The sequence below is a fragment of the Perca flavescens genome, chromosome 17 (assembly GCF_004354835.1).
Source record: "Perca flavescens isolate YP-PL-M2 chromosome 17, PFLA_1.0, whole genome shotgun sequence".
In the NCBI taxonomy this organism is placed as follows: Eukaryota; Metazoa; Chordata; class Actinopteri; order Perciformes; family Percidae; genus Perca; species Perca flavescens.
In genome coordinates, this window is record NC_041347.1 from 17,009,861 (window position 1) to 17,028,601 (window position 18,741).

An 18,741-nucleotide genomic window follows, 5' to 3' on the forward strand; every position below is an offset into this window, starting at 1 on the left:
CACACAAGACTCATTGTATGTTCACTTCCCCAGCACAACAACCTACAGTTTATCTCTCTCAATGTCTTTAAGCAGCTGAATTGAAGGCACACTGTCATATGAAAAGTAACCACAGACCGGAGATAAGTGGGTTTCTCATAAGGAAAATTTAAGATTTTTCCTTTTATACTTTTCAGTAGAAAAACGGCTTTGATTGTTGTGTTAACAGCTTTGTTTTTTATCATCTTAAAGGCAACACGCTCGTTCACCATTAACAAGCCAGAGGTCTTCAGCGCCCTCAAGTGACCAAATAACACAACAAAAGGCAGACTTTACTCTTCCCAAACCAGTCTTATTGTCTGTCTACATATCAGACAGTGTTCATACATAAATACATTTATGTTTTACCAAAAAGGGAGTTTTATCTGATGCATTGAACAGATTACAGTTGAGTGATTTTTTTGACAGCCAAAGGCCTTCAAAGCTAAAATGAGTATTTCGAGAGCTTTGAAAGATGAACAGTTTAAAAACAAACTGATTTTACCTTCAATGACTGTCAGAAACGCACACAGACATACACACACACATCCAAGGTGCATGTCTACATTTTAGTATGTTAACACACCATCACACACATGATGCATTTAAAGTCCATTGAGTAAAACAAGTACATGTTCTTCAGGCTTTTCTCTTTCTCTTCTGCATTTTCTTTCCAGACAGCGCCCCTTTCTGGGCTCCTCTCACCATGCCCTGGAACTGGCCCTGCAGTTTGGCGCGCTTCCTGTAAACACAAACAATAAAAAAATGTTAGACCCTGACATTCTAATATAAATCAATTCCTTGTGAGAAAAGTTTATGAAATTGTGCAATGACAACAGCGGTTACCTTCGATTAAGCTGGGCCTTCTTCAGAGGGATGTAAGCGTAAGGATCAAGCTTTCCTTGTTTCTTCACATCTCCTTTTCCTTTCTGAGAAATGTAGGATGAAATAATACACTCAGGATGATAGCTTCTAACCAGCAACTCCTGCAGTGTGTGTGTTCCTGCATGCTGTCTGACTTACCTTTGACTTGTAGTCTGCCCCAGCATCTTCCCTTCTTCCCAGAGGTCTGTGGATGCCTGAGCCCCCAGCTGAGAACAAAAAAAAAAAATGTGCTGCTCAGTCGAAATCACAAAGTTAGCCTAAAAAGAGTCAATTTATTCCCAAACTATAACCCAAGCTTTATGCACAGGCTGATTTATCACTCAGGATGTTTGGTGCCATTCCTACCTTTGTATTTTAGATGGGGTTCAATGTCCATATCCTCATCAAAGTTGTCATCTCTGAACTTTCTTTTCTGTGACTTTTTCTGAAGGGGATTAAAAAAACAAAAAAAACAAAAAAACAGATGACAAAAGAAAAACAGCAATAACAATGTCTCTACAGCAACAAGAACGCTCAATAATACATACTGCGTTACAAATATACATTAAGTACTCACACTTTTGACTCCAGCCTCTTCTAGAATATCTTTCATCTCTCCCTCATCTGTGGGAAAAGATATGAACAGCCTGTTCATACATAAAGCAATGCAATGTACATGATGTTTGGATTAACTATAGGCTTCCTCTTACCTTTATCTTTTCCATCCTCTTCGTCATCCTCTCTGATGATCAGCCGTCCGTCTGATGTCACCTTGAAGCCGTGCTCAACCTTGGCACTCTTTTTCACCCCTGGGTTGGTGGCTGAGAAACAACAAAAACATTTGAACAAATACATCCACAGGATAAAGCAGGTTTGTTTTTTGTCTTGACAAAAAATGCAGGCTCACAGCAACTATCAAAAACAAAGTGTGTTACCTAGCACTCTCTGGGAAACCTTGGGATCCAGGAAGTTAAGTGGGTCATCTTCCTCTCCTTCTTTGAGCCAGGCCCGTGCTTTCTGCGGTTTTCCTGCTTTCTTCTGAGCATTACGAGCCTTTCCTTCATCCTCTGACAAATCACTGTCTGACTCTGCAAGGATGTCCTCAATACTGGAGAGGAGAGGAGATGAGCTTTATAACACAGGAAAAGGGTAACTGCATAAGGGGAGTCAGGGCTTTGTGGGGGGGTGGTGGTCTACCTTTGGCTCTTTGTTTTAGGTTCCTGGTCTTCGCTCTCGGAATCATCGTGCTGCTCTGCGACCTGTTTCCTTCTCTTGGTGCGAGCCTCGGCCTTGCGGATGTTTACAAGCACCTTGTGGTGTTCTGCAGGCAGCATGCTCTTCACCAGCTCAAAACTGGAAATACGGCAGATAATGAGACACACAAATACACAGTACATGACAATGTAACATATAAAAGTGATGTAGTTGTGGTATAAATGTCCCAGAGGAGACCATCTGGTACCAAGACGTCCAGCTGTGTTAAACAGCTGGTGCCATTATTAAACAAAGCACTCAATAATAGTGCTAGCATGCTAATCTTAATATAATTTCAGTGGACAGACAGACTGCTTTAATAATTCACGTTTATAATAAGACTTTTTGGTTCACTGGTAGCAGACAAACAGGCATTTTTAATTAAAACAAAAAGGAATCAATCAGATGCATCACTGATGATGAAATATCAGTTCCCCATCAAAAACAGCACAGAAAGAAATCAACTCCGTTCACTTCTTAGAATACAGTGAAATACATGTGTTGTCTAGACACAAGCACTTACAGACCATGATTACATACAAATAGTCATTTTGATTGTTCTTTGTTGAAGTAAAAGTGGTGGGATGGCCAAAGAAACAGGAGCAATTACCAACCCAATCTGAAATAATTCACATTTTTTTACTTGCATTATTACACAACGCCACGTCTCCTTCAGAGCTATAAGTTAGCTAAATGGTGCCCAGTTCAGGCTTAACATTTCTTTAAAAAAAAAATTACTTACCCAAACTTTCTGATAAACTTAGTGAAGATGTTCTTTAGTTTGGTTCTGAAGTGCCTCCTCACGTCGTCTTTGATGTTCCCAACTCCCTCCATCTGAACACAGAGAGTGAAATCTGTATTAAATGAGGGCACACCTGTCTCTTGTAGTGGACTAGAGTATCTATAATGTCAATGCCTACCATGACAGTGGCATGTGATGCCAGCGTCTTGGGGTCCATGATAAAGAGGATGACCTTGATGAAGCCTAAGGCAGCTTTGACTATCTCTCTGGTCCGCGACGACAGCAGCAGACAGATGTTGTGCAGCAGCTGCTCCCTGGTGGTCTCCTCTATAGCGTCTGGGGAAGAAAGTACACCAGACTTTATCCAGTCCACGAATATTATCATTTAAAACGGCAACAGGAAATTGCTGGAAAGTCAGCAGGCCTACCTTTATACTCGAACACCAGTCGAGTTAGCGCCAACACTGTACAGGTGATCATGGTGACGGAGCCTGTGAGTCCTGCGTACACCAACACTAAATACTGCTCCATGGCGTCTGGAGCAGACAGATACTCCATTAGTATTTTAAACCAAATCATCAAAATGAGAAACTTGCATCCGCACGTACACAATAGAAGGAAGACAGCTGTGTTACCTTTTGTGTTGCCACAGAAGCGGACAAATGCGCTTCCTATTTCCACCAGCAGGTTGTAGGCATTCTTACGCGCTCCAACAGACACCTCCTTGGTGCATATTATCACCTGACAGAGAGAACAACCTCATGAAGATTTTATATATCGATACTCAGTGTGTGCGTTTGTCTGCAAGCACCCATTTGCGTTTGTACCTCTGGCAGCAGCGCTGTGATAAAGTCTTTGTGTTCTTCATTGAGCCTTTTCACAATGTGCATCAGACACTTCAGTCTCGGCTGAGAAAGAAACACAGATAGAAAGATACGATCAGACAGCGCCGTAAATAAAGATATACAGCTCCATCTAACGTCAGCTTCTTTTTTCTCCCTCTACACAGCAGTCTCACCCTCTTTGCTGGTGAAGAGGCCTTCTTCAGAGTGTCGAGCAGGACGACTTTGAGTGTTTCCAGATTAGCCACAACAAATGATCTGCACTCATCCCGCTCTCCTCCGCACATCTCCTCCAGCACACGGTACGCCTTCTTCTGCATGCCTGGTTCTTTGTTCTGGAGACAAATGCACCAAGAGACAGTTTACAAGAAATACAGTTAGGTTCAAAAGCTTTTTTATTAAAAACGTGACATTCCGTTAAGCACAAGGTGTATACCCTTACCTCTAAATATGGCCTAATCAGTTCAAAGGTTTCAGTCATGGTGACCTCATCGACAGAGGGAGCCATGGCGACTACAAGGTCCATCATTGACAGCCTGAGAGGTAGAGATGGAAGCGTAAGTGTACTGATATTTACCAATTTCTAAAATGTATTTAATGAATAGACAAAGGCAGACATAATTCTACAGCAATATACTGATATTCATGTCCCACCGTGTGAACTCAGTGGTGTCGGTGCTTCTCAATCTGTCTATGGCTTTTTGCAGGAACGTGCAGACCATCTGAGGAGGATTGTTTTAATTAAAAATAAACCACCACAAGAAATATGAGCCTATGAAAAATCATCAGTTCTTCATGAAAGAATGTTTTTTTTTTTCTGATGCAGGCCCAGTCCTCCACCCCTGGTACACTTCAGAGTGTTCAGTCAGATCATTAAATTATGTAAACAAACATGAAATGCTTCGTCACGGCACCACATGAGAACATTACGCAGCAGAATGTGAGCAAACTTAACTGACCTGTGTTTCGGTGACAGTTAAGTAGACCTTGATAGTGTCTAGTATAGCCATCCTGTAGGTGCCGGACTCTCCAGCGGCAGGCTGCTGGCCGTACACATTGAAAAGGATGGGCAGGAAGTTCTTGGAGAAGCGGCCCACTTCAGCTTTTTCTTCCTCTACAGAGATAAAGCAGACCGAGTAAGTAGCTGCTGTACTGTTTATGTGTTGTCTCTCTCTGTGAACATGCGTGTCCTCCTACCAGTGGAGCAGCTCTTGTTGACAATAGTGCGTAGAGCCTGGCACACTGTGAGCCTCAGGTCTGGCCGTTCATTAACGGCCATACCGAGTGTGCGCGCGATGCCTTTGAAGGATGCCAGCAGGTCCACAGGACACGTACAGAAGCCAGGGAGCATGGTCCAAATCTGAAAGAAAAAGTACAGGCATTTGAGGCACTTCTCAACAACTCATTCACTGGAACTCTGAATACACCAGAGTTAAGTCAGTGTAGAGTTACCTGCATCTGTAACGTCTGGTAGACTTTGGCTTCGAGTTTCTGTCCTGCTTGCTCTAATTCTTCAGCTACAACACAAAAACACAGTCATTGGTTAATACACATAAAAAGCAAACTCAGCATCACAGTCATCCAACCCTTAAGTGGAGCATCACATATATGTTTACCTCTATGCTTGAGTGTAGAAGCCAGAGGGAGGAAATAAGAAGCGAAGAAACCAAGGTGAGTGTTCTTCACGTGATCCCGTATGACAGGGACCAGCCAGCTGCGTGGGAACTCCAAGTCATCACTGATGAAAAAGAATCCACACACAGTCAGTTAAACCACTACAATGACATACAGGCAACTCCGCAGTGTTTTTGTGTCCATGTTATTTGCGCTTACTCGTAGCCGGTGATGTTGAGGGGAACTGCACCCAGCACAACTTGAGGCCCCATGCTCTCTACAGCTCCTCCTACAGCCAGGTCCAACTCCCCGCTGAAGGGGAATTGAGGAGTGGAGCGCAGGTCTGCCAGAGACTGCAGGGACTGTCCGGGACACAACACAAAGACTCAGGCAAACTTTTATTTTTCTCCACTCACAGAGTGATCTGTAAGGTTTTGTGGCCATGTACCTTGGTCATGATGGGGTGAGCTTGTTTCCCTGCAGCTCGATAGAAGCAACCCAGGATCTGCAGCACAAATGGCCAGGAGGCATGGAAGCGATAGGACAATCCTTCTTCTACGATACTGAAAGACACAGCCACAATTATCATGATGAGCATTTACATGTAGTCTCTACAAAGAAAAGACTAGCTAACGGTGAGAGAGCTTACCGAAACATTTTGCAGACATAGGAGGGGTTCCCTGCAGAGGCTGTGGCAGTGAGCATGCCCATTTCCTCCATGTGAGGGGCAACACATTCAGCCAACAAAGTCTGAAACAGATAAACAAAAATAAATCGTCAATTAGGACCTTGCATACATTGTAAAAAATGAAAACCACCAACAGACTTTTTTTTTTTTTTTTTTTTAATTTCCTTAGCTAGTTAGGTTTTAATGATTTGGCAGACTTCCCTGTCTTCAATTATAATCCAGAAATACCCTGAACCTAGCCTTGACAAAAAAAAACTTTGTCCACTTGAGTTACTCAATGTGGATGGATGACTTCTTTACCTTTAGTGTATTGGTGGCTGCAGAAACCACCTGTGTGTGAGGCGACAAAAGACAGGACATGGCAGCAGAGAAGAGGCGAGGGAGGTGGCCCAAACTCAGAGAACTCTGCAAACTACACAAAGACACACAAACTGTTGATCCAAAAACGTAATCTTACTAAAAAACAGAGAAAGGATATGTGATGCTGTTGTTTTATTACCTCGCCAAGTGAACATGTGCTTTCTCCATGACAGCGAGCCAAGCCAGCAGAGGCTGCAAGTCATTCTCACTGGGCAGGTAGTCGTACAGAGCCTGAGGATGAGAAATGGCATATTAGCTTTCACGCTACATTTTGCGTTAACAACATTGGTTTTGTTTAGTATTCTCTCACCGTGATGATCTGTGCGTTAAGTTCCGGTGAGAGGGTTGAAGCATTTGGCTTCCCGCTGAACAGCCTATGAAAGGCTTGCATGGCACTCGCCGTCACCAGCTACAGACAGAAATACAGCAGCAGTGTTAAAAAACTACATTTGAGTATCTATGTAGATGAACAAAGGGTATCTGGCTGCACCTATGAATATCTCCGTGCTCTCACCATATGGCTAAGTGTCATCACTCGCAGCAGAGTTTCACAACAGGACTTGACAGCTCCCAGAGGAAACGCCCCCATCAACTCCTTCAAAAGACCCAGCACATGAAGTGTGGTGGTGTCCTCTTTGCTGCCTGAAGGGGGGAAAGAAATAGACATGAACTACAACTTGCTGGACAACAATAAAAACTATTTACCTTTAAAAAAAAAAATTATTAAAAAAAACAGTTGTCTTACCTCCTGCCTGTTCCATTTCTTTCATGCAAAACTTGGCTGTGGTCACTGCAGCAGGATGATGGGTTGGAGCGTCATCTTTAAATAGGAAGTCACTACCTCTGAGAACAGAGCAAACGCCTTGCTGTGCTGCCTTACGGACCTGACAGAAAAAAGCGGACATGAAATTAAAAGGGACAAAATTGTAGGATTTTAGCATTTTTCATTCAACATGGAATACTTCTGAGGAAGTTACTAGCAAGCTGCTAAGACAAACCTTAGGCTTGCTGTGAACTGTGAAGCTGAGAAGGCCGTGGTAAGCCTGAAGAGTAGTCGGGTAAGTCCAGACAGATGCATCCTGCTTCCTCAACAAAGTGGCCAGGCATGACAGGATCTATAGATGCAAAAATGACAAACTCAAATCTATGCTGCCTTCTTCAACAGTGAACAATAAACAAGACAAATGCACACAGAGACAAATCCACTCACCCATCTAACCGCCGAGGCAGTCTCAGACGTGGCCTGTTTAGACATGATGTCCATTAGAGCCTTGGTGGTGTCTGAGAACTTAGACATGAGCACTGGAGCAGGAACCCTGGGGAACACAATACACCAGTCAGATGAAAAACATTTAGAGGCATATCTAATTAGCCTTGACATGAATGGAAAGGTTTGTTTTGGCGACAAAAGTTGTTAAAAGTCCAACCGTTTCATGACGAGGTTGAGGAGGTACGCCACCGCCGCCTGAGACTCTGGTGAGTCCACAACCTCCAGGGTGGTCATCTACAAAAAAAAAGCACATGTTGCACTTTCAGACACAACACCAACTTTTACTATCACCTTTCAACACACAAGTAATTTGGAAAACACTTTTTGTGATTAAAGGTAGCACTTACCAAAGCAGCAAAGTACTCCGTTTCAGTCTCCTTCCCTCCTTGACCACGGATCACCTCAGTCACAGCTGCCAACACTGCACAGATCTGTGAGGCACATCAGCAGACAATGTTACAGCTACAGGAAAACTCTGCGTCTTCGATTTCCAATTAAATTTGTTAGTCGTGTTGGTATCCTTGCATCAACTCCTAAAAATGTCAACCACAACTCCTCAGAGCTACCCTCGATTGTTTTAGTTTTCGCTCCTAATGCAAAAAGGCGATTTGCCTATATCAAAGCAAGAGGTTTGCAGGTATTACAAATCAGACGTTTAAAGCCATTTATTAATGGGGTTTTGTGAAGAAATTATCTACCTTTAGTGTATTGCCTACCTCCTTGTGAGCAGCGGAATTGGACTCCCAGTAGCGCTGCACCTTTCTGAAGGTCAGGTTGGAGCAGTCTGACAGGCCGCTGAGGAAGGTACCCGAGGTTCTTTCTGAAAATGCCTCAGGCTCCTCCTCCATACAGGCATCTTTACGGCCACCGAGTTCAAGCGGACCTGCCTGCAGATCATTGTGTAGCTTAAGAGCATCAACTGTTAGATCGCTCTTTCCTGTTGGGGGAAAAAAAGATGTAGAGGTACCCAATTACATTAAGCTAACCTCCCCATAGCGCAAATGGAAGCCATCCTAGGGCATGATAGGGTTTCCACATGCACACACTTTTTCATATGTAGCCACCACGTTTTAAGACAATGCGTATGAATGAAGGATTATAAACACACAACCAAAGTAAACAAGACACGAATAGGTCTGCACATAACCTTGATTCAACTACTGTTGTATGCATTTCATTTGCTGAGAATGAGGCTGAAACAAGGATTAATTGAAGCTTGAAAACTTGAAACTTAATATTAAATATGATGACATCATTGTTTTTGGTACCCTGAAATTGGGGGGACAATGGCCATGTATAAATAGGGCTGCAATTCCTCATTGTGCACCAAACGTGTGGATGTGAAAACACCCTCAAACTTCAGAGTAAATACATTTAAAGTCTAATGTGCTGAACAGAGAGCCAACACAGCTAAATGTCGGTCTCTGGCCAAATACTTACAAACTATTTGCTATTATTGTCGAGACTGTCTATTTCAGGGTGTTACAACGTTATGACATCAGCAATAATGAGCTTTATCTTAATATATCGACACAGTTAAACAATGTGTCTCATTCAGTCACGAACACACAACAGTTGTTATCATGTAAAATCGAAGTCTAAAGTGACTGACACGTTATTTCAGCGGACCAAGGGGAAAAGATAGACAGATAGGAGTTAGGCATTCTGCTGACAAGTTTATTGGGTGGCTGATTAACATTTAATGGCGCCGCATAAAGTTAGCTTGGGCTGTTGCAAGTTAAATGGCTGACGCTAGCTAATATTAGCACTAGCCACAGACCCACGTGTAACGTTGATGGAATGCTTACCGCTGGGTCGGCTGAAGAAGCGGCTTTTGGCAGCCTGCCTAAAACGACTCGTCTGCGGGTTTGAGTCGCTACTGTGTCCTTTCTTCCATCGTTTGAGTTTCGACCCCGTCCCAGATCGAAGTTTCCCCGATTTGACCATTTTCGGGGTTGAAATAATCACGTTACCCCAAACTGTCTCTGCGGGTCCAGATGACGCTGTCGCTTACCAAAAGACGTCACGAGCGACTCATGTGTGTCTATGCTCATGTGTCCAATATCTTCTCCATGTGATTGTGTGTCTGCCCGGGCCTTGTTGTTATTTGCCAATAGATGGCGCTGTTCAGCAAGAATAAATACACACACACACACACACACACACACACACACACATATATATATATATATATATATACACACACACACACACACACACACACACACACACACACACACACACACACACACACACACACACACACACACACACACACACACACACACACACACTTAAACACATCACAACATCTTCAAGAGGAACCATTATCAGCTTATGTGTGATGCGGTAGAAAGCCCCGGAAAAAAAATCTTTTAAGTAACTTTACTGCCATTCTACTCTCTACTATGAAATATAATGTATGTGTATACTCTTATTAGCAGTTTGATCACATTTTCCTTCCTAGAATGTGTCATTTGAAGGATTTCATAGCGGTTAGTAACCAATGAAAAATGCAAATATTGAGAAAAGTCTGAAAATAAACTTAATTATCATCATTATTTGTGTAATTACATTGCTTTAGAATAAGTTATTATGTTAGATAATTGTGGTTCCTAACAATCAGAGAAGCAGAGAATGGTTTTAATTTTTTTATTAATAAGTTATTCAAGTACAGTGAGCATCATATTGTACATAATACTACAGTAACTTGTTTGGAGTGATGAAATAAAAAAAACAAATCATTTCTCATTACCTTTTAGAAAGGTGACTTTGTTAAATGTGTGTCTTTGTAATGAGTTCCATCCATCCATTTTCTTCCGCTTTTGTTATGAGTTGTGAAGTTGTAAAATGTAGTGTGCACATAGTTACATGACCAAACAACACTTATGGAAACTGACATTTACATTTTTTTTCTTTTGTCTAAAGTTTTCCGTCATCTCTACTTCTCAAATCGCATGACATAAATCTAAAAAATAATTTAAAAAACAACATATTCAGTTTAGTACAAACACACATGGTAAGGAGGGAGACCTGTGTAAACAATAGAGCTCTGAATTGATGTCCACACAGACAGACAGACACTGGGATGTGCATTTTAGGACTCTACTTTTGATCTAAAGTGCTTTTCAATAGACTTAATTTGGAAAAAGGGAAAATTACAAAAAGGAGCAATATAAAAGCAATAATTTCTTGTATAAAAATGTACACAAAATTACACTGCAGTGCCAACTGGAAAATGATTTCAGACCCTACTCCTATTCCTGCCCTCCTCTCTGGCATGTCCCTTATATTTTCTCCTCTTCATAGCCCTTTGTCTCCCTCCTCAATTAGCTATGACTTGAGGGTTCATATTGACAATCACTTGAACGACAAAGTCTTTCTGGATCTTGGCGTCTTGAAGACGAGTCTTGTCAGTCAGGAGCTTCCCGGAAAAGAACCACCTCTGGCGGGTCACGTCAATTTCTTCTCGTTCTTCCAACTGTTTCTTTAGCTCAGCGATGGAATCCGCCATGCTGGCGGTCAGACGCACATCATTTCCTTAAAAAACGTTAAGGCATAAAAAGAGTTGACACATATTTCTGAACAAGCTGTGACACACTGAAAAGCTATGAATTATGAATCAATCTTCAGCCTAGATGAGACCAGATGTGATGAAATGCTGTATGCATGCAATCTGCATAACATGTAGTTCTGTAGATTTAAATGTAATATTATAGGTCTTACTGTGTGTTTCTCACCTGTTGACAATCGCACTCGCAGCTGGAACTCTTGTCTGCACGGAGGGGGTTGAGCTTGTTTCTGTGTGGAGTCAGATACTTTGTTCTCACTGGACGTTTCAGAGATGAGGTTGACAGGCGGGGCTAAAGTGTAGGCTGGAAGTTGGTAGCAGTTGCCCAGTTCATCATAACTCTCTGTGAGAGAGCCTGCAGAGGGACAAAAGGACTATGTAAATAACCGGATTTCAAAAACCTTGCTACCAGTAATAGCAACTGACTTTAACCCTGATATATAAACACCCTTCTCTACTCCAATAAACCAGTAGAAATATGAGGTCATCACATTTACATTATATTTACATACACCACATTTACATGAACAACACCAGTGTCCTTGAACTAAACGCTTAAAAGCAAAAGCACTCTTGTGTGTAAGTAGGTAGGTGTTTTTTTTCCAACTTACTGTGCCATGGCTTTCTGTGCACCAATCCATTCAAAGTGGTCATGCAGCACTGTGACTATTATGTAACTATTACAGCCGTAACCTCTGAACAACTGATGCATGGGATTCTGCCAAATGTCCTTTGACATTTTGAAAATGATTACAGTGAGTTTATGCACTTGTGCTGGAAGTTCCAGGACATTTACTGCTTACAATTGATAGCTGGAAAAAGCACATTTCCACATCTGAGAGGGTGTGTGTGTGTGTGTTTGTGTGCCTGTGGGTGGTTTCATACCATGTGGCAGAGTGATGCAGGCTCCATCCACTATAGCCTGTGCTAGCTCCAGGTCATTGCACTCTGCAGCCAGGGCTGCTGCTCTGAGTGCATCCCAGATCTCTTTGCGTCCATCAAAGGCAGGAGCCGTATCCCAAAACTCATCCCTCTTACTCCTCAGCTGGCCCTCCATCATCGGGTACTCACTCTTCCACTTTGGACGCTCCTTTTTTAGGGGCTCATTGCGCCCTAAAAAAAAAAAGAAGGCAGTGTTCAGTCTAATCTAAAGACTAATGTAACAACTGATCCAAAGGATGTAACCCAATAGCATCAGGGCTGTGCTCTGCTGGCCGCTTGTAGTTTTTAAAAAGGTGCTATATTTGCAGTGACTTTTTATTTTTTAATGACATAATGGCTGCAGCTAAAACAGTTACTGTAAAAAGGGATTACAAGGCAGCAACCAAGTATCTGGTAGTGAAGTTCTGAGAAACCTACTTAGTATGTAGATGGTTGCCAGGTTGGCTCAGGCCACAACTGCTGTTGAGCTCTCTACTAGAACCCTGGGGCACGTGGGAGTTTAAAAAAATATTGTTGTGTAATTCAAATGTACTTTCTATTACTAATATATTGCCTGAAGCAGAGCTATAATTTCTGACAAAATACATCACGAAAAACAATATGTCAAAGTCTACTTCTTTGAACATATAAGAGCATCATCACTGAAAAAAACATGTGCCTATATAAGATACATTAGAAAAGTTAAATGCTTCAAATGATGTAAACACCAGTGAGGACAAAAAAAGGCTCATTTTAAGACTCCCATACTGAAGAATCTTCAGTAAAACAGCCCTTAAAAATTACAACAATGTTTTATGTGCTACATAGGCTAAGTAAAGCTAAGTAACTATTATGCATGAAACTGTTCTTTATCACTCCAACAACACATAAACCAAGTAACTGAATACACCCACTGCAGGTGTTTCCATGCTAGCATATACTGTATGTTATATCCACTGTACCAGCATACCAAGGAAGTCCATTTGATTCACAGAGGGAAAAACATCAAAGTGATTATTTATAGTGCTGTGGATCACTGCAGTGGCTAGTAACACATACACTGTGTGACTTGCACTCACACATATGCAAGCGTACACCAGTGGATTATAGGCCGTAATCAGGTTGCACATAACAGGATTTATTTGTCCCTATCCCGTAAGGCATTGGTTGGAGAGATGAGCACTCTTTGGCCAATACAAACAAGCAAAAACTCTCAGGGACTATTACAAGTCTAAAACAACAAGCACATTGAAATATAAATACAAAGCTTATACAAATCATTTATCACATCATCACGCCTCCCTTTGGTAGAATATATATTCTTATATCTGATGCAAAAATGTTTCAAAACAAGAATAAATGTCTTCATCTGTTGATTGAGTTGGGCATTGGGTTGCCATTCCCATTATACAATATGCACAGATTTAAATGTAATTAACAATGTAGGCCAATAAATATGAATGTGACACCATCACCTTCAGAGAGGAGGTGAGTCTCCAGTTGCCAGTTGGATTTAAAGTGCCTTTCTTGCTTGTGTGTCTGCATACGTATTCACTCAGAAGTACACAATTTACACATTTTATCATTTAGATTTTATGCATTAGTAAAAAAAAAAAAAAAAAAAAAAAAAAAAGTGCAGTTTTAATATCAAATCAGCTTTTTCTCGGTTTCAAAGCCATAATTACAATATATCAGAAGTCCAGAGAAAGTAACTGCAATCAAAGATTATACTCCATATTCCTCTGTGACATTATTATGTTATAAAATTATGGAATATAAATATTCCATAATTTGTACCTATCTTGCATAAACATTTGTTTTTAGGTTTTATGTCTACTTTTGTTATTGTGGACAGGTGGCTGCAAAGTTGCAAAGGGGTGCATTAACATGTAGTGTCTGGAATCCTAACAGGCAACCTGACTGACAGAGACTTGCTCTGATCTGTTGGGTGATGACAAATGACTGCAAGAGGTAAGCACATTAACAGCTGGCGAAAAAACTAAGTTTTCTGAAACACATTCATAGATAATGAGGACAAAACCCATTCCTAGTTTTTAGTTCAGAGGGACATTTTTAGGTCATGACGTTTGAAAGAACGGACATGGCCAACAGCACATTACACACTCAACAAAACATGCTCCATAAGAGAGTCCTGGTTGTACACACAGTAACATAACATGACTTTAGGTACCTTTTTGGTTAGATTTTTGTGCTTAATAAATGAGGTGGACGCATTCAATGATGACAACCTGCATTATTTGAAGAATGTTTCATCCACCTCCTTGCCTTGCTATAGTTTTTGTGTACAGTGTTGTGTGCGTGTACAGAGAGCTCAGCTTTGACAGCGTGTCCTCAGCTGTAAGCGTAGCTACCTTGAATCTAAGCTTAGCCAAGTTTGTTTTCCTCAAGCTTAAACATTTCTATTGGATGGAAAAACTACCAACTAAAAATCTACCAAAACAGGAATTGATTAAGTCTCTGTCATGTAAAACAAAGTGTTATTTTTGGGCTATTATCGCTGCACCATTTCTATATACTTTTTATATAAATAGTAGGTAAGTTGCAATAGTCGTAGTATTTCAGTGTTTCAGCGTAAACGGCACAAATGGATTGATGAACACATACTGAAACATACATTAAATCAGAAGTATCAGCATCTGTGTTAATAAGCAAGCATATCCTAAACATCAGCACTGCAACCTAATATTATCAGTCTCACATCTCTATCAAAGAGACATCAGTGTACGTCTGCATGAGCACATATATTTCACTGAGAGGTAGCAATGTTGACGTTGTGTTGTTACCCTAAACACCTTCATACAATAACAAGAGCATCAACAGCGCAGATAATCCTAAACTCAACATATTATTATTATTATTATTATTATTATAATAATAGAGTGAGCAGTGCAAACATATTAACAGAAATAATAAAAGCATTCTTTCACACCACACAAAAACTCTATACTTACTTTTCAGCAAAATCCTAAAGGGTGTGGTTGGAGCGTGATAGTAGTTGTATTCCCTGGAGTTTGGTACTCCCATAGCGGTTCTTACACGGATGTTTTGATGTGAGTCACTTAATAGTCCACATTAATGACCTAAAGACACTAACCCTGAGGAAGAGGACAGCCCTGCTGTGTCCAACCAGCTTGTTGCAACACCGAACCCTCAATGGAAGAGACAACCACCTGGTCTAGTTTGCCATGATTTGCAGACTCCGATTCAGAGGTTGTGACACTTTCCCAGTTGCTTAAAAATGACCACACTCCAACCACTTACAACTCTTCTAATAACAAATACCTAGCAACCCAAAAATACAACAGGATCAGTTCACGGAAAGAGGTTCAATGTGCTGTGAGAGTAAGTTGAATGTCCTAGACAGAAGGTAGCTTCTTTACACAACAGAACTAATCCTATCAGCGCTATTTAGAGACAGGATAGAAATACCCAAAGGCCACCTGCTTAACCTATTAACAGACAATAAACCTTGTCAGGCTATTAAAAGTTGAAGGAGAAGCCACTGTACTTCTGCAAACTTCCCCCAACAGATGAGTGCTTTTCCTTCATGAAGGCTCTGCTATTTGTATAAATAAATGTAAATCTGTCTCTCACATCATGCATCCACAATAATATTAGCTGGGCAGTTCATTACAGAGGCCTTCTGTGTTTGCATCTCACAAAATCAGAAAGTCTGAGCATGTAAACATGATATGTGAGGTCATGTAAATATATTCCAAAGCAGGTCGACCAAAGGAAAATCATGCTCCAAGTAGATCAAACTTTGATATGAAAACTCTGAAAGCAGGCCACTGCTGCTGCTGCTCCATACATAATGCATGACAATCCAGCTGAGTGCACAGCCGTTTTTTCCACAGGGAATTAATTGACCAGTGTTTATGTCAAACACTGTCTCGTATCAGCGCAGGTCCTCAGCACAGATTAGACTAAGCCATGAGGCCTGAACCATTTAACACCTGAGACAGTGAGCTCTCAGAGAAAGACATCAAGGCAACAGGGGTGAAGCTAGATATCCTACCCCCAACCTGCATTTTATCATAAATGCATAAATTGTTATGGCTTCATCTTCTCGTATGTGTCTGATGTATCAGAGGATGTGTGCTGTGTAACACACACTTGCATTTAAATGCATCAACCCAGAAGCAATGCCCCTTTAGCTATAATAACATAATCTAATTTAATGTAACAGTGCTACTTGCGCTCTCTCAAAATGATATTCTCACCACATTTCATCTCTCTTGTAACAGCACCCTCTGCAAAAAAAACAACAACAGATATATAGAAACTCTTAGTCCCAGTTTCTGGTTTAAGAACATCATATATCTTATGCTTAGATCACTTCCATTAGTGCAGCTCTGTTTCTAATTCATTCACAAAATAGGCCTACTTATTTCAGAAACTGAAAAGCTGCAGTCCAATGTGTTCCAGCTTCTTACCTCCACGTTTTTTAGTTCTGGTCGAGCTTCGGGCACTCCCTTGTCCATCCATCCTACTCCTCCCAACACAGCCTCCCATCACTGTCCCTACAATCCACACCACAAGGAGAAAAATCATCAGTCTTGTACATATTTGCCATATAAATGCTATAAAATGAATAATAACGTCGGATAAATATACAGTTAATGCTGATGTGAAATGAAGTGCCTTATGTGAAAAGCATCATTGGGGGGAATAATGACACCTCAGCACTCCTTGTTCCTGTGAGGTCAGACAAGCTGAGATGTTTACGTCACGTGTAATGCCAGCTGACGGCCGAGGGCACGCGCCTGAACCTCATGCCGCCGTACTTGCTCTGATTTTAATTCACATAGGCTAAAAAACGTGTTTATGTTTTAAATGTAAATGATTTAATGGCATTCGCTGCTTTATTAGTCACAGGTCTTCTGCTATATCAGGATTTTTAAATAAACAGTTAATTGTGATTCTTTTTGCCTACCGGAAATCCAGTCTGCTAAATTATGCATTCGTCTGCAGTTTGCTTGCCACATCAGAACTTGCTTCCAAGTGTTATCACCCTGACGCGACGATCAGCAGGAGATGCGAGTTAGCAGGTTGACAGACACAAACTGGGAGCAGTGTGTGTGCGCAGGGCTGGCGGACTGGTGACCAGTCTGGCCCTGCACAGCCTCAAGGGAATCTCAGCTTCTCCACAAAAAACAGCAATCAATTTCCGTATTCCCCCCGAATCATTATGAATGCAGCTCACCGTCACAATCCGTTTGTACTGATCTAGAATTAAATCCTTATCAGTCTGCACGCATGCGCACCAATTATTTGATCCTGCTTCAAAGCTCACCAGAATAAAAGCGGAAACTGATAATGACCCCCGAGAATAGTTAAGCGATTGCAATCAATTATCCATTCAGTTTGCAAACAAGCAGAATTTTGAAATAATAAAAAACTTAGTTATGAAACAAAAATGTAAAAAATAAACGTTAGGGTTTATTGTGCAACATGCTAAACATTTGTAAACCTCTTTTCAGGTGTTTTAGTCTGAAATGCGAGGCGGAAGTATTTATTGAGTAAGGGTTAGTGTGTTGGTTTTTTGTTAGACGTTTCTCCTCTCCTTTTAAATACCATCTAGAAATTTAAAATAAAACGCACATCCATGGAGTTCTATAGGCTATGATTTAAGAATACTAATAACACAATTTTTGCTGGTGTCTTTTCCAAAAAGTCCAACTTCTATGAGGTTATTGCTTAGCCATTTACAGTTTCATCGGAATAAAACTGTGTGGAACCAGCCTGATACACTGCAAAACTATGTCTGTTTAGGTCGATTATTTCTGTATGTAGCCTAAATAAAAGCAACTATAAATGTAAAACTATATTGGATTATGTTATTAGTCTGGGAACAGGTTAATCCCATCCAATTTAATATTGGCACAAACATTAGTTAAATTTAGGCAAACCTATTTATTGATAGGTCTAGGCAGGCAAGAGTAAAAAGTATGTGTGTAGTGGAATACTTTGTTATTGCTCATGAAGCCAAGCATCCAAATCTTTGAGGGTTGATGTAAGAAAAAAGTGCTCTCAATAAAAATGAGGAAAAGTCACTCTGTAGCCAATTCACTGTGCACAACTTGATCCAAGGCCTTCATGAAAACGCTGAATTTGTCCAAGAATGAGTATAGGGGTTTTACCATCTGGAAATAAGAGCACATATTGAAGGTATGGAGTATGGACATACGTGAACCATACACCATATTCTTAGCCTAACCCTTGGCCATTATAAACTATGCCAAGCAAGCATTCACCACAGCATGTCACTCTAGTTTCCTAATTATCCAAATTGATGACCTCTAATAAAATTCTTCTAAAAATCTGCAGTTAAAAAAAAAAAAAAGTATTATCAGTTATCCCCCAAACATAAACTATCTATTACCAAACTGGACGAACACTGACATCTGCTGGAAGATTGAATAATGACTGTGTGCGTGCGTTGCGTACTCCGTTTCAGACAGAAACAGACTGATCAGTGGCTGGGTTGGAAACAGGCTGAAATCTGTTCTAATGCCTTAATCTCTTCTCTCATTATCTGCAAATATCTTTCTCTTGCATTTTATCCTTTAACCA

The 18,741-nt window shown here is 40.9% G+C and overlaps 2 protein-coding genes across 4 annotated transcripts; both read right to left on the bottom strand.

The window, feature by feature from the left end:
* Window positions 1–193: 193 nt before the first annotated feature.
* rrp12 (ribosomal RNA processing 12 homolog) lies at window positions 194–9,749 on the bottom strand. Its single transcript, XM_028603962.1, has 34 exons — window positions 9,461–9,749; window positions 8,369–8,589; window positions 8,000–8,083; window positions 7,810–7,886; window positions 7,593–7,698; window positions 7,381–7,497; window positions 7,128–7,266; window positions 6,897–7,024; window positions 6,693–6,791; window positions 6,522–6,613; window positions 6,323–6,434; window positions 5,984–6,084; window positions 5,783–5,897; window positions 5,554–5,696; window positions 5,337–5,458; window positions 5,173–5,237; window positions 4,918–5,080; window positions 4,680–4,834; window positions 4,375–4,442; window positions 4,163–4,256; window positions 3,897–4,055; window positions 3,706–3,786; window positions 3,514–3,619; window positions 3,307–3,414; window positions 3,057–3,214; window positions 2,879–2,970; window positions 2,080–2,235; window positions 1,818–1,990; window positions 1,593–1,703; window positions 1,460–1,506; window positions 1,249–1,327; window positions 1,042–1,109; window positions 865–947; window positions 194–760 (listed from the first exon to the last, which is right to left on the bottom strand). Exons 1-34 carry the CDS (start codon window positions 9,597–9,599, stop codon window positions 658–660), a joined length of 3,864 nt encoding a protein of 1,287 aa, XP_028459763.1. The 5' UTR covers window positions 9,600–9,749; the 3' UTR covers window positions 194–657.
* A 540-nt stretch (window positions 9,750–10,289) lies between these two features.
* ubtd1a (ubiquitin domain containing 1a) lies at window positions 10,290–17,456 on the bottom strand. 3 transcript variants are annotated; one of them, XM_028603705.1, is made up of 6 exons: window positions 17,372–17,456; window positions 16,602–16,688; window positions 16,389–16,418; window positions 12,109–12,336; window positions 11,393–11,578; window positions 10,290–11,192 (listed from the first exon to the last, which is right to left on the bottom strand). In XM_028603705.1, exons 2-6 carry the CDS (start codon window positions 16,678–16,680, stop codon window positions 10,978–10,980), a joined length of 738 nt encoding a protein of 245 aa, XP_028459506.1. In that variant the 5' UTR covers window positions 16,681–16,688; window positions 17,372–17,456; the 3' UTR covers window positions 10,290–10,977. The 3 variants fall into 3 exon arrangements, with proteins under 3 accessions (XP_028459506.1, XP_028459504.1, XP_028459505.1); XM_028603703.1 differs by having other exon boundaries at window positions 17,102–17,454; XM_028603704.1 differs by lacking the exon at window positions 16,389–16,418 and having other exon boundaries at window positions 17,102–17,454.
* Between the last annotated feature and the right edge of the window lie 1,285 nt (window positions 17,457–18,741).

Coding starts and splice junctions, on each gene's coding strand:
- rrp12 (XM_028603962.1), bottom strand. CDS start 9,599: ATGGTCAAATCGGGGAAACTTCGATCTGGGACGGGGTCGAAACTCAAA. Junction 6,792..6,896: donor TGATGACACTTAGCCATATG/GTGAGAGCACGG, acceptor TTCTGTCTGTAG/CTGGTGACGGCGAGTGCCAT. Junction 4,443..4,679: donor TAACTGTCACCGAAACACAG/GTCAGTTAAGTT, acceptor AATCCTCCTCAG/ATGGTCTGCACGTTCCTGCA.
- ubtd1a (XM_028603703.1), bottom strand. CDS start 17,153: ATGTGGCAAGCAAACTGCAGACGAATGCATAATTTAGCAGACTGGATT. Junction 16,419..16,601: donor CAGAACTAAAAAACGTGGAG/GTAAGAAGCTGG, acceptor TTTTTTTTGCAG/AGGGTGCTGTTACAAGAGAG. Junction 12,337..16,388: donor TACAAGAGAGATGAAATGTG/GTGAGAATATCA, acceptor TTTTTTTTTTAG/GGCGCAATGAGCCCCTAAAA.